The sequence below is a fragment of the Bombina bombina genome, chromosome 3, assembly GCF_027579735.1.
Source record: "Bombina bombina isolate aBomBom1 chromosome 3, aBomBom1.pri, whole genome shotgun sequence".
NCBI classification, from domain to species: Eukaryota; Metazoa; Chordata; class Amphibia; order Anura; family Bombinatoridae; genus Bombina; species Bombina bombina.
This window is the reverse complement of record NC_069501.1, coordinates 306,146,373-306,161,797: the sequence shown is the minus strand read 5'-3', so window position 1 is coordinate 306,161,797 and position 15,425 is coordinate 306,146,373. Positions and strand designations below refer to the sequence as shown.

The 15,425-nt window shown below is 41.7% G+C and overlaps 1 protein-coding gene across 2 annotated transcripts in view; it reads left to right on the top strand.

Moving 5' to 3' along the window:
- SH3KBP1 (SH3 domain containing kinase binding protein 1) overlaps positions 1-15,425 on the top strand; it is a 950,191-nt gene that overhangs the window by 358,848 nt on the left and 575,918 nt on the right. For both annotated transcript variants that reach the window (XM_053706396.1, XM_053706397.1), the window contains exon 3: positions 14,663-14,783. In XM_053706396.1, coding sequence (XP_053562371.1) covers positions 14,663-14,783 — 121 coding nt within the window. The remainder of the gene's footprint in view (positions 1-14,662; positions 14,784-15,425) is intronic.

Below are 15,425 nucleotides of genomic sequence, written 5' to 3'. Positions count from 1 at the left end.
GTCCATGTGAAGAATCTGGGGTCTTTTTGGTGTACACCTGAGAAATGGTTAATTAAGGGTGTTGTTAATAAACCTGCCCTTATATCTGCCAGATGTTCTTTTATCCTGACTCTTGCCTCCCTGGTCGTTAGACCTACATACTGGAGGGCACAGTGAGTGCACGAGATTAGATATACTACAAAATTCGATCGACAGTTCAGGCAAAGGCTCTTTTGAAAGCTCTCTCCAGTGACAAGAGACACAAATGTGTCCCCTACTGTCACTCTTTCACATGCCTTGCAAGAAAAGTCATTGCATCTAAAGGTGCCATTTAGTCTAAGCCAAGCGGAGCCGCTTGTTTCCTCTTGTTTTAATTTGGTAGGGGCTATTATGTTGCCTATCGTCCTGTTTCTTTTATATGTAAATCTTATACCTTCCATTACTGTTTCTTTTAAAGCATCATCAGCTAAGAGCAATTGGTAGTTGTTCTTGATTATCTCACAAATCTGATTGTATTGTTTTGAGTAGTCAGTTGTAAATTGAATTTTTTTATAATCCTGTTTTTCCTGTCTACTCCTACCTTTGTTCTTGTTTCTATCTTTATTTTTAGCTTGTTTGAGAAGATCCTCTCTATTGATTCTGCTCACAATGTTCCTTTCCTTGGTCACTACCGACCGCTTGTAGCCTCTCTCCACTAGCCTATCTGTTAGTTCATCTGCTTGTTTCTCATATGTGTGATGGCTAGTACAATTTCTCTTCAAGCGGATGAACTGACCTCTTGCTACCCCTTTAAATACTCCCTTTGGATGACAACTTGACGCGTGTAGGAGGGAGTTCCCTGTTATGGGTTTGCGATAAGTTTCTGTGTTAATCTTCTGGCCTGTCTGTCCTTTCAATGTGATGTCCAAAAAGTTTACTGTATGTTCCTGTATGTCTGAGGTAAAGCTAATGCCTACAGAGTTTTGATTCAGTCCCTCTATGAAGTTCTCAAGATCCTCTCTTGATCCTTTCCATATGAAAAGGAGATCGTCGATATAGCGCCTGTACCACACTATTTCCTGCCTGAAGGGGTTTCGCTTTCCAAAGACGTGGGAGAGCTCCCACCAAACCATGAAAAGGTTGGCGTAAGAGGGGGCGCGGAGCGGCTCCATCTTCAAGACATCTGGCGCGGGCATCCTCTTCCAACAAAGTCTTCTTCCAGAATGAATATCTCTTTAAGTGACATCATCCAAGATGGCGTCCCTTAGATTCCGATTGGCTGATAGAATTCTATTAGCCAATCGGAATTAAGGTTGAAAAAAATCACATTGGCTGATGCAATCAGCCAATAGGTTTGAGCTTGCATTCTATTGGCTGATTGGAACTGAAACTGATTGGATTGCATCAGCCAATAGGATTTTTTCAACCTTAATTCCGATTGGCTGATAGAATTCTATCAGCCAATCGGAATCTAAGGGATGCCATCTTGGATGACGTCACTTAAAGAGATATTCATTCTGGAAGAAGACTTCGTAGGAAGAGGATTCACCGTGCCGGATGTTTTGAAGATGGAGCCGCTCCGCGCCGGATGAAGATAGAAGATGCCGTCTGGAGGACCACTTCTCTCGGCTTGGATGAAGACTTCTCCCGGCTTCATTGAGAACTTCTTGCCGCTTCGATGAGGACTTCTCCTGGCTTCATTGAGGATGGACGTCGGATCTTCAAAACTGTAAGTGGATCTTCAGGGGTTAGTGTTAGGTTTTTTTAAGGGTTTATTGGGTGGGGTTTATTTTTAGGTTAGGGCTTTGGGCCGCAATAGAGCTAAATGCCCTTTTAAGGGCAATGCCCATCCAAATGCCCTTTTCAGGGCAATGGGGAGCTTAGGTTTTTTTAGTTAGGGTTTTATTTGGGGGGGTTGGTTATGTGGGTGGTGGGTTTTAGTGTAGGGGGGTTGTTTGTATTTTTTTTCAGGTAAAAGAGCTGATTTCTTTGGGGCAATGCCCCGCAAAAGGCCCTTTTAAGGGCTATTGGTAGTTTAGTTTAGGCTAGGGTTTTTTTATTTTGGGGGGCTTTTTTATTTTGATAGGGCTATTAGATTAGGTGTAATTAGTTTAAATATCTTGTAATTTGTTTTTTATTTTGTGTAATTTTTTTTTTTTTTTTTTAATTTTAAATTTTTTCTTTATTGAGAACCAAAAGTACATACAGTCGGTTAACCAAGGAAAGAAATTACTTTCCACAAACACATCAAAACAAGTACATAGTTTTAACATATAACAATTAGGCGTATTGCAGAGTTATATAAATCCATATACATTATAAGCAATATTTGTGCTTCTATTCAGTCAATGTGAAGTGTCTACAATGTACCTAGAGGTCTCGGATAGCGGAGTATAACTCCAGTGTCGTAATAATAAGGTTGTAAGTGACAGTTATAACCACGTTTCTCAATTAACATGTCGGTCTCTGGTTCAACATGGTCATTCGGTGGTGTTGTGAGTGAGGGATAGGTCATAGGGTAGGTAGGGAGGGAGTCATCTCATGGGAGGGGGTGGGGAAGTTCAGGTGAGAAGAGGGGAGGGGGGTTAGGATAAAGAGCGCGTTAGTGGTGATGGAGACATAAAGAAAGGGAATGGGGGAGAGAGGAGAAAAAAAAAAAGGGGGGGTTAGACTACCTGTGCGCAATGTCCCCTGGCCCAACTGCCTAGGGGGAGGGACAGCGGCATGTAAGTCCATATGGGTCTACTGAATCTGAATCCAGTCATCCCAAATTGCCCAGTAAACCTCCATTCGCTCTAGCGAGCTATATGCAAATTTTTCCATGTTGACCAAGTATTGTATTACCTCACAGACTTCCGAAATTGTGGGTGAGGTAACCTGTTTCCAGGCTCTGGCAATACAAAGTTTGGTGGCTGCCATCACATAGATCACCAGTTGCTTGCTACATTTGGGGAGAGTTTTATCCAGGATATGGAAGAGGGCCACCCTTGGCGTCAGCTGTATAGTCAGATTCATAGAATGCAAGAGTGTCTCAACATCTTTCCATAGATCTTTTATCTTTGGGCATGACCACCACACATGAGAGTTGGAGCCTTCCCTTCCGCATAATCTCCAGCAACCTGGAGACACATTAGGAAACATTCTCGACAATTTGGTGGGTACTCTGTACCATTGTAGCATTAGTTTCATATAACTTTCGAAGATCGTTATGCAATGGATTGTTTTTTTTTGTCAGTTCGATCGCCGCTTTCAGCTCCATATCTGATATGTTTAAGGCCAACTCCTTGCACCACATTTTGATTTGACTCGGGAGGCCCTCTGAGTGATCCTGTAGCATGGTTTTGTAGTGGAATGTGAGGGGCTTCAACGTCCCCATCTCAAGCAGCCATCTTTCTTCCCATTTAGAATGGGGTCTGAGAATCTGAGTGCCAAATTTCCAGGAGCGAAGTAAGCTGAGTACCCTGCAGCATTCAAAGTAGAGCCATAAAGGAGAACCGCTTAGTGAGTCGAGTACTTGATGGACTGTCATAAGCTTACCATTTGAAAACAGATGCTCCACCATGTCCATATTGTGTTGTATCCAAAATTCAAGATGGATACTCGGTAGATCCCAGAGAAGACCCCTCATCTGGTGAATCGGTGAGGGGTGTGGGGCAATCTCCGTATGATGCCTAAGTTCATGCCACATTTTAACATTTTGTTGTACTATGGGGTTAGGAACCCTATCTACCAGCTGCTTGTGTTTATGGACCCAGAGAACACTTGGTAAGTCCAGGCCTTCAGGTAGGTGTAGTTCCTCTATTTTGAACCATTTCGGTTTCTCTCTAGTCGGGCCCCAGGCCGTGATCTGTGATAGTCTAGCGGCCTCATAGTAAAGGAATATATTTGGAAAAGCTACTCCGCCTTTAGAGAACTCTCTCTGCATGGTTTTGTAGCCAATCCTAGGCATCTTTTCCCCCCATACATACTTAGAGAAAATTCGGTGAATTTGTTGTAATGTGCCATGCGGGATGTTCAGTGGGATACATCGGAATAGGTACAGCGCTTTAGGAAGCAATGACATTTTCACCGTGGCAATACGTCCCATCCAAGAGATTTCTCTGAAATCCCATCTGTGCGTTAAAGTCTGTAACTCAATGATGAGGGCATCAAAGTTTAGAGAGAGGATGGCATCTAGGTCTGCGCTTAAGTGAATACCTAGATGTTTGATGGACGTTGCGGACCAATGGAAGTCATACGTTTCACGTAGGCTCAGGAGTTGGTCATCGGGCAAGTTGATACTCTATGCCTCTGTTTTTGAGACGTTTATCTTGTAGTAGCTCAGAAGGCTAAACTGTTCTAAGGCAGTAAAAACTGCCGGAACTGAACTTTGGGGGTTTGTGAGAAAGAGAGTAACGTCGTCTGCATACAGTGCAATCTTTTCCTGACTAGAGCTTACCGGTAATCCCTCAATAGCAGGCGACATTCGAATCAGTTCCGCCAATGGTTCCATGACCAGGGCAAATAGCAAGGGGGATAATGGACAGCCTTGCCTGGTGCCATGGGAAATATTAAAGGGGGGAGAGCAAAAGCCCAACCCTCTTACTCTGGCACTTGGATTAGAGTACAAAACTCTAATCATGGTTATGGCTTCGGGTGGGAAACCAAACGTGTCCAAGACTCTCCACATATACTCCCATCTTACCCTGTCAAACGCTTTTTCGGCATCTAATGACAGGGCCAGAAGGGGGACAGCTTGTCTCTTCGCCTCAGAAAAGATAGATATCAATCGTCTCGTATTGTCCGGTCCCTGCCGGCCGTTCACAAATCCAACCTGGTCTGTATTGATTAACCCTGGCAGCAGGGGAGACAGTCTTTCCGCGAGAATTTTAGAGTATAATTTTGTGTCTACATTAATAAGTGAAATGGGACGGAAATTGCCACAAAGGGACGGGTCTTTACCCGGCTTTGGAATCGCAACTATAGTTGCTTCAAGATATTCTTTTAGTATCTGTCCTTCAGATCTGATTTCGTTGTACGCGTGGCAGAGTACGGGTTTGAGTTGTGCCTGTAACTTTTTGTACAGTTGCCCCGGGAACCCATCCGGGCCCGGGGCTTTACATAGATATTGACGGCAGATAAGAGCCATAGGCCCAGCAAGTCTGCCCCACCTTACCTAACAGTATAAACTTATCTAGTTCGTAGGATAGCCCTATGCTTGTCCCATGCATTTTTAAAGTCCCCCACAGTGTTTGTTGCTACTACCTCTTGAGGAAGTTTATTCCATAAATCAATCACTCTTTCTGTAAAGAAGTGCTTCCTCAAATTACTCCTGAATCTACTACCCTTTAGCTTGAGCTCATGACCCCTTGTTCTTGAATTTTCCATTTTATGTAAAATACCCACAGCCTCAGTTTTACTAAACCCTTTAATGTACTTGAAAGTTGCTATCATATCACCTCTTTCCCTTCTCTCCTCTAAGCTATACATATTTAGGTCATTGAGCCTATCCTGGTAAGTTTTATTTTTTAGACCATGTACCATTTTGGTAGCCCTCCTTTGCACAGATTCAAGTTTGTTAATATCCTTCTGAAGATATGGCCTCCAGAACTGCACACAATACTCAAGATGAGGCCTAACTAATGATCTATAAAGTGGCATAAGAACCTTACTATTTCTGCTGCAAATACCTCTACCAATACATCCAAGCATTCTGCTAGCCTTACTCGCTGCCTTACTACATTGTTTACTAAGTTTTAAATCATCTGAAATAATAATTCCCAAGTCCTGTTCCTCGTCTGTAACAGTCAGTAAAGTGTCATTGAGTCTGTAATTAACATTTGGATTTTTCTTCCCTAAATGCATTATTTTACACTTTGCTGTGTTAAACTTTAGATCCCAGTCGTTTGTCCAATCCTCCAATTGTTGTATATCACTTCTCATTTTGTCTACCCCCCCTGGAACATCCACTCTGTTGCAAATTTTTGTATCATCTGCAAAGAGACATACTTTCCCCTGTAGCCCTTTGCTGATATCGCAGATAAATATGTTAAACAAAACAGGCCCCAGAACTGACCCCTGAGGAACACCACTAGTAACAGCCACCTCTGCTGAATGAACTCCATTTACTAAGACACTTTGTTTTCTGTCCTTAAGCCAGCATTCCACCCAGTTCACAATTTTTGAATCTAGACCAAGGAGATATAGTTTGTGAATAAGTTTATTGTGTGGGACGGTGTCAAATGCTTTGCTGAAATCTAGATATGCTACATCAACTGCTCCTCCCTTGTCTAATACTTTTGTTACATAATCAAAGAAGTCAATTAGATTAGTCTGACATGATCTCCCTGAAGTAAAACCATGCTGATTTTGGTCCTCTAAATTGTTTGTCTTTATGTAAGTCATAATTCTTTCCTTTAAGAGGCTTTCCATTAATTTCCCTACTACTGAATTTAAACTAACTGGCCTGTAGTTGCCAGATTCTTCTCTACTGCCCTTTTTATGAAGAGGTATTACATTTGCTATTCTCCAATCATCTGGGACAGCTCCTGTTAATAGTGACTGATTAAACAGATCAGTTAATGGGACAGTTAGCACTGAACGAAGTTCTTTTAAAACCCTTGGATGAATATTATCAGGACCCACTGCCTTTGTAACATTTATTTTTGATAATGCTAACAAAACCTCATCCTCTGTAAAAAGATTACTGTTAAGCTTGTTTCTATTTATCAGTCTTTAACTGTTTAATTGCCATTCCAAGTTCCATCTCAGTGATAGGTTCAATTAGCTTACCCTTGTCCTCCTCTGAGAGTTTGGGTAGGCCTAGTCTCTGTAAGAAGGAGGAGATGTCCGGAGGAGACGTCGCTTTGGGTATCTCGTGAGTTAATGTTGTACAGGCGTTCATAAAAGTCGGCAAAAGCCTTCCCTATGTCTTCAGGGGCATGTACTTTTTGTCCCTCAAGGACGAGGTACGGTATTCGGGAGCTAGCTAGTCTCTGTTTCAGTTTGTTTGCAAGCATCGAGCCTGCTTTATTGCTTTTTGAGTACATAACCATTTTGAATCTCGAAAGGGCTCGCTTGAATTTTTCCACTTCCAGGTTTTTAATCTGCGATTTTAAATTCAAAATCTCAGTGGATAGGCTAGCTGTAGGCGTTAGCTTATTTTGTCTTTCTTTCGCCCTTAGGTCGCAAGTAAGCTTGCCTAATGGGGCCCCCCATTTTTTTTTAATATTCGATGCCTTTGCAATACAGAATCCCCTGATGTACGCCTTTAATGCTGCCCACCTGATTTGATGCGAAGTCTGGTTGGGTCTGTTAGTGTCTAAGAATTCCTCAACCTTGTCAACCAATTCTGTGACAAAAGAGGTGTCTTCCCACAGAAACCTCGGGAGCCTCCATGACGGCCTAGCCAATACAGATCTCTCAATGTCGATAGACATTGTAACAGCGTCATGATCTGACCATGGACAGCTGCATATACTGGAGTTTGTGATGTTGTTCATAGACCAGGAGTCAACAAAGAAGTAGTCCAGTCTCGAGTATGACCGGTGAGGGGGAGAGAAGTACGTGTAATCTCGTGATTCTGGGTGGCATGCCCTCCACACATCATAGAGCTCAGACTGGTATATCAGGTTTTGAAATTTAGGAGCTGTAGACCTAGAGTAGCTGTCTAAAACTTTATCTTTCGGGATTTTTTTGTCCATATAGGGGTCCCAGACTAGATTAAAATCTCCTCCCAAATCAATGTGCCTTGTTTCAGGCCATCTATAAGATGCAGCATTGTGCGGAGGAAGGCTATCTGACCCTGGTTAGGGGCATACAAGTTTACTAGAGTGTAGAGGTGTGAATTAAGTCTGCAAACCACTAAAAGAAACCTCCCTTCCGGGTCCATTTCTATATGCTGTGGTTGAAATGCAACTCTTGCACTGATACAGATTGAGACACCTCTGGTTTTTTCATGGTAGGTCGAGTTAAGGACCACCGGGAAGTGTTTAGATTTCAGTACTGGAGTGTTAGTTGAAGCCCAATGCGTCTCCTGAAGGAAGGAAACATCACACTGGAGCTTCCTTAAGTAAGTTTGTACCATGCTTCGCTTCGCTGGCGAGTTAAAGGGACAGTCTACACCAGAATTGTTATTGTTTTAAAAGATAGATAATCCCTTTTTTTACCCATTCCCTAGTTTTGCATAACCAACACAGTTATATTTATATATTTTTTACCTCTGTGATTATCTTGTATCTAAGCCTCTGCAGACAGCCCCTTTATTTCAGTTCTTTGACAGACTTGCAGTTTAGCCAATCAGTGATGGCTCCCAGGTAACTTCACGTGCACGAGCACAGTGTTATCTATATGAAAAACATGAACTAACACCCTCTAGTGGCGAAAAACCTGTTAAAATGCATTCTTAAGAGGCGGCCTTCAAGGTCTAAGAAATTAGCATATGAACCTCCTAGGTTAAGCTTTCATCTAAGAATACCAAGAGAACAAAGAAAAATTGGTGATACAAGTAAATTGGAAAATTGTTTAAAATTACATGCCCTATCTGAATCATGAAAGTTTTTTTTGGACTAGACTGTCCCTTTAAGTCCCTTCGTATTAAGGGAGACAAATTTGAGACCAGGGTTCATCGCGCCAAAAAAAAAAAAAAAAAAAAAAAAAAAAAAAGGGGGGGGGGGGTCTAAGGGATGGGGGGAGAGGAAGAGGAGGGTTAAACAGCCGTTGTTAGTGGTCTAAGAGTTGTAGTAAGTGTGGACTGGTGGTTGTTGTCTGCCTATAAGTTATGAAGATATGGACAATAGGTCACTTAGTGAGTGCGATTGAATCTGTGTTCTTGTGCTTACTTTCGGTAAGCTATGGTGTTACCCTTGGGGGGGGGGGTGGAGAAATACAGTCCGACGACCGTATTAACTGGTGTCCAGAGGAAAAAGAAAAAAAGAAAAAGAAAACCAGGGAAAGGAGAAAGGAGATGGGGTCCGGGCCGAGGCAAAGTCTGTAAGCAGGGGGGGGGGGTGGGAAGGGGAAACAGTAAGGTGCTTCACGTCCCTAATAGACAGGGTCTATTCTATGTATGTCTGTCGAGGTGTAACTATATAAATTAGTATCATTATACGAGTCATGAGGAAAGAAGGAAAGGTGGTTTTGCATAGGATTTAACTGTAAATAATTGAAAGTGTAAATGTCAAAGAGAGAGAGATTAGATGTTAATAGATCAGTCTGCTGTCCTAATGGTCATGTAAAAACTTTATCTGATCAAAACAATTTCTTTCAAACATAAATGCGAGAGAAGTTGGTGTAATATCACGGTAATCACAATAGCCTCACTCTATATAACAAAAACATGCCAACTACATTTTAGCGTGTAATGGTTTCTTAATTGCCTAGGTCAGACGTTTCTGTTCTGATCTAACATCTTGTATGTGGATGTCTATTGACATTTAGGCTAATCTATACTCACAAGTGCAAAAACCGGCATATCTAATTAATAATTAACTAATATAAACAATAGAAAACTAAAGAGGAGTTAGTGGGGCCCTTTTGTCAAACATGTTCAGGACTTGTCTCCTAACAGGCACTCTAGGACCTAGTAAGTTATGACTTATCATTTATCTAACTATGTTGTTCTGTTAAGCGCTACTGCTCTGGAGGAGTTAACGATAATAAATGAGCTCATGCTTCCTGGATAAGGCCCAGCAAGACTCTTTGACTGAGGCTAACAGTTTCTAGTCATGTAGTGAAACATTCCCTTCCTATCTCAGCTACACTAACATACCCATTCTCATGTTCAATTACTTATGTGTCTCCGTTAGTACCTAGTGAGTGTATGCTAGGTTTGAATATATCTGCAGGGTACTGTGCGCTGAGATCTATTAAAGCAAGAATAAATGTCTAGGGGATGGGGTGTGTCAGTTGAGGCCCTGGGATATGACAAGTATTCTGGAACAAAGTAAGTGATATCTTGTCTCCTGCAGAAACTGTTAGATTGGTCAGGAATTACCTGTTTCAAATCTCTAGACATGTATAACATAGAATAAGCATAGGTCTTGTAAGTCATGATAAACAGTGCATGCAATCAATATCAAGAGTAACACATAATAACTGTAAACACTGCAAGAAAGACAAAGGATTCGAGCATTTTCATTATTAGCAATAGGTCAGAATGGAATAGTCTCTTATTGCATGTCCATGTCCTTGCAACATATCCCCGTTTATACCTTCCATATGGGGTTTACTAATATTTGCAACAAGTAACAGAGATGCTAAAAGATAAACCTAAGCATTGCAAGAAAGATATGTATTACTCAGATATTTTCACAGTTAAAGCCAAGTCAGGAGCATGATTCCTGAGGTAGAAAGTCTCTTGTAACATGTATGTGCCCATGGAACTTATCTTCAAGCAGGATCCAATGTCTCTAGTTCTGTAGTGTAACATTTCCCCTTTCATCACAGCTATACAACTAGGGAGCAAACAAAACATCCCCCCTGCAAAACATTATAACAGAAAACATTTAGTAGCAAAAGATATACTTATCAGTCTTCATCTCCCGAGGATTCTTCTGCCCTATCTGATGATAGTTGTTGAGGTGCTAAGTTCTGTCTTTTAGAGGGGGTACTTCTCTGAGCAAGGGATCTCCATTCAAATGCTGTTGGTCTTAGAATAGAGGAGGGGGTAGTGCTGAGTTCCGTATCTTGAGGGATAAGGGAGCTGTTTTCTCTAATTTGGTTGGGGATCTTGGTCCATCCCTTGAGAAGGAGGAGACCCTTGTCTGGGGTATCCGCCGTGTAGAATCGTCCATCTTTTTGAATCAGTAGCTTAGTAGGGTATCCCCACCTATACTTAATTCCCATCTGTCTCAATGCCTTTGTCACTTCACGGAATGTGCCTCTCTTTTGCATCGTATACTGAGACAAGTCTGGAAATATTTGTATAGAGACAAATCTGGCTGGTAGAGTGGGGCGTAGAAACATGGCTCTGAGGATTTGTTCTTTATATGTGAAATAGTGGAATCTGGCAATCACATCCCTTGGTTTCTCTGCTGAGACATTCCTCCCTCTGGGGAGTCTGTGTGCTCTGTCTATCAGGGTCTCATTGGGGAAACCTGGAGGATGGAGTATTTCGCACAGTTCAAGAAGGTACTTGCCAAGGTCAGTTGGAGTAATCTCTTCAGGGACACCTCTAAATCTTAAGTTGTTCCTGCGGGAACGATCTTCCATATCAGCCATCTTGGCTTCAACTGTGTCTAGCATGTCAACTAGGACTTGTGAATGGTTAGCCAAGTTTCCCTGCTCAACTGTTAGGTCTTCTTGTTTTTTTTCCAGGACATCAATGCGTTCGCTAATAACGCCAATATCTCGTCTGAGATCCGCCGCGGAGCTCTTAATAGCTTTTGTAAGGGAATCTTGGAGAGAATTCATCCTCTGAGTAAGGGTAGTGACAATATCTGAGGCCACAGAGTCAGAGATACTGCTCTCAATACCAGCAGCTTCGGCCATATCAGAGCCGTTCCCTAGCAATTGTTGTGGGGTGTCAGGGTCGGTTGCAGGTTTTCCCACAGTAGGTTTGACTTTAAAGTGGTCTACCACCGACTTCCTATACTCTGAGGGGTTAGCGGTTTTTCTTCTAGAACCTTGTGGCATGATAAAGATAGTGGGGGTTCAGTAGAAGCACACCAATACGAAATGATATGATTGGGCAGAGATCTCTCAGCTAAGTTTACAGGATTAGTTTCTTAGATCACATTCCTTTATGTTCCATCTTATGCCTCGGCCCTAAGGACCCCTGTCCCCTAGTGCATATTGTGAGCCATGTGGATCAACCAGTTTAAGATTAGAGCCAGCGTATAGTTGTACTTTAACCAGTGGTGGCCTATAGTGGGATTTTCCTCAGTTTTAAATGATTTCAGAGTGAGGAGATAGCAATTAACAGAGTAGAGCCTCCTAGAGCCACTGTCCCCCCCCCCCCGGGGATATGCCTCCTATCGGCGAAGTCGGTAAAAGGTTGGGGGGTATGACCCACAGGCACTCCGCTCCTGCAGGAAAGGGAGGGGGGGGACTAGTTAAGGGTGCTGATAATAAGGTTAGTGAGTAGTACCAGGCCCTTATTGTAGTCAGTAAGTTCTGAAAATTCTGTTAGTGCAGGCTTCTGAGGGACTACAAGTAAGTAGGAGGGAGAAGTGAGCTGCAGCAAACTTCAAAGGTGTCCAGGGTATATAGGGTTAATATAGTATTAGAAAACTGCTGCAGAAAAGTCTGTGTGAGCAATTGCCTGTGCTCTGTATCTCAGAAGAAGGTAATATATGTAGTTATCTGGATCCAATAGTCACAGTCTATGTGTCTCTTATAAGTGCAGCAAGCAACTCTCTACTTACATATTGCCACGTGGGATGCTGCTGGGGTCACTATATCTGCCAAGTTGGTAAAAAGTAGAATCCAGCCGGTGCTTTCCCTCTCTCCTAGGGTTATTATAGGTCCGGTGAGCCTGCAAGGTGTATTATTGCCACCGGGTACACTTTTATTTCTTCAGGCCTGGTATCGAGTGCCGGTGTAGGCCGCAGCCGCGGTCTTTCCTGGAAAACGGTCCGGTTCTCCTGGGCGGCCTAATTTTGCGGTCAAAATTAACTAAAAAATCGGACAGGGAGCAGCTCCGGATAGTGTCACTAGCTGCCTCAGATGATTTGTGTGCAATTTCGCTGGGTGTATCTGGCTAGAAAGGCTGAAATACCACTTTTGCAAGCAGAGCTCAGTCTCTACACGTCCTGCTAGTTATGCTGCTGGCTCCGCCCCCCTATTTTGTGTAATTTAATGTTTTTTAGTTTAGGTTGTTTTGTACAGCACTAGTTTAGGTTGTTTTGTGCAGCACTAATTTAGGTTGTTTTGTGCAGCACTAGTTTAGGTTGTTTTGTGCAGCACTAATTTAGGTTGTTTTGTGCAGCACTAATTTAGGTTGTTTTGTGCAGCACTAATTTAGGTTGTTTTGTGCAGCACTAATTTAGGTTGTTTTGTGCAGCACTAATTTAGGTTGTTTTGTGCAGCACTAATTTAGGTTGTTTTGTACAGCACTAGTTTAGGTTGTTTTGTACAGCACTAATTTAGGTTGTTTTGTGCAGCACTAATTTAGGTTGTTTTGTACAGCACTAGTTTAGGTTGTTTTGTGCAGCACTAGTTTAGGTTGTTTTGTACAGTACTAGTTTAGGTTGTTTTGTACAGTACTAGTTTAGGTTGTTTTGTGCAGCACTAGTTTAGGTTGTTTTGTGCAGCACTAGTTTAGGTTGTTTTGTGCAGCACTAGTTTAGGTTGTTTTGTGCAGCACTAGTTGCCTGTCTGACTCATCCTGCAGCATTACATGTTAATTGGAATATCCTGATATACAGTGCCAAAACCAGGATGAACTAATCATAATAATCTGTGAAATAAATCACAAAAAAAGAGGGCGCCTCCTAGTGCAATATTGCAGTAAAAAATGACAACTGCTACTTCTTGTATTGAAATAATACTCACAAAGGTTGCAGCACCCAGTGTGCTAAATGGTGCAGGCTGGGGACTCACAGTGGCCCAGCAACACTGATCCAAACACCAGAGAACAGTGATGATCAATGGTTCCAGATGGTCCAGATAGAAGGGGAAGTGGTGCAGGCTCTGTGGAGCAAATCACAAAGAAAGGGCCCCTCCTAGTGCAATATTGTAAAAGTGCTGGTAGATAACAATTCTTGCGTTAGAGTAATACTCACAAGGGTTGCAGCACCCAGTGGGCTGAATGGTGCAGGCTGGGGACTCACAGTGGCCCAGCAACACTGATCATAGGATAATGAACATACACATGAGTTCCAGGTGGTTGGAGAAGCAAAAACAAGCTCAGGCTTCCAATAAAAGCGACCTATATTTATTAAAAAACTAATAAAATCAATGGGTGTAGTGTGCACCCAATTTAAATATAAAATAATGGTAGTAACAGATCGCAACGCATTTCTCAGTTTGTCTAGCTGTTTCTTCAGGCATCTGAACTAATCATGACTGGCATTTCTCAATGATTTTATATCAAACATAAGCACTTGCTGAAGCATCCATCTCTATGCTTCAATGACAAAGCAGGGAGAACACTGGGGTTGGGTGGTATGGATTGTGATTGGTTGAACTGGCCACCTCATCAGGTTTGAAAAAAAAAAAAGGGCAGCCAGGTCATTAAATAAACGACAATGTTAAATATATTCTTTTTTTTATTCTCTTAGGAAATGTTTACAATGATCAATATGCAATTGCACTAAGATTAAGAGAAATTTTATTGGACAGTACAGTCAAAATGAAACTTTAATGATACAAATAGAGCAGGCAATTTTTATATTATCTGTTGAAAAGCATACCTAGGTAGGATTGTGAGCAGCAATTCACTACTGAGCACAAGCTGCTATTTGGTGGCTACGCATATGCCTCTTGTCATTGGATCATCCAATGTGTTCAGCTAGCTCCCAGTAGTGCATTGCTTCTCCTTTAACACAGGATACCAAGGCAATGAAGCAATTTTGATAGTATAAGTAAACTGGAAAGTTGGTTAAACCTTTATGAGCTATCTTAATCAAGGAAAAAATGTTTTGGGTTCCATATCCCTGTTTACTGTTCCTTTTACAATTGGCTCTCTTTTTAATAATATGATATTGATAACTATGTTTCGAGTTAATCATGTCTGACAGTAATTATTTGTCGATATAACAGTTCTATGCCCTTTTCTATACAGGAACTAAAAAAGGATTTAAAAAAAGATGCAGCGAGTAAACCACCTGACCGGCCGACACATGGTATCTCTAATGGAAGTGCCATCCTTTCTAATGAAGCAGTCATCAGGGGCTCTGGAAAAGGTAATTGACCAAGAAAGAGAATTTTATTTACATCCTTCAAATATTTTCACTTTGACTAGAAACTAACATTCAAGAAAGACAAATCTGTGTCAAATGGATGTTTTTTTCCCCATTAAATAGTTTGGAATCATTTAATTTGCTTACTAGCTCAGCCATGCAAATATCTAGGTTTATTAGTGTCTCAGGGTTTGCACCATGCCGTATAATCAAGTTTTGCCTTAGGATTTGTAGTAAACCAGAAAAAAAGATAAGGCTTTGGTCAATTAGGTTATCAAGGGAAGCCAGACTCCAGCCTACTAATCATTTAGAGTACACAGCACTTAAAGGGACAGTTCACCCCAACATATTCTTGCCTTTAAATAATTCCCAATGATCCATTTTACCACCTAGAGTGTATTAAATTGTTTACAAGTAGCTCCTTTACTCCTATTTAAGCATTTGAAATAGCTGATTTAGCCTGTGTTATAGCCACCTATACTGAAAGTTTTGATACTGGAGTATATGCTATTGAATAGCCTAAGTAAACACAGCCAGCAGAAGAAGTTACACTCTCAGTGGGCTGCAGGATAGTTAAGCAATAAAATAAGTTTCCATTGTTCTCTCTATGTATTGAGCTTTGGTGTTCTAGACAAATATAAGATA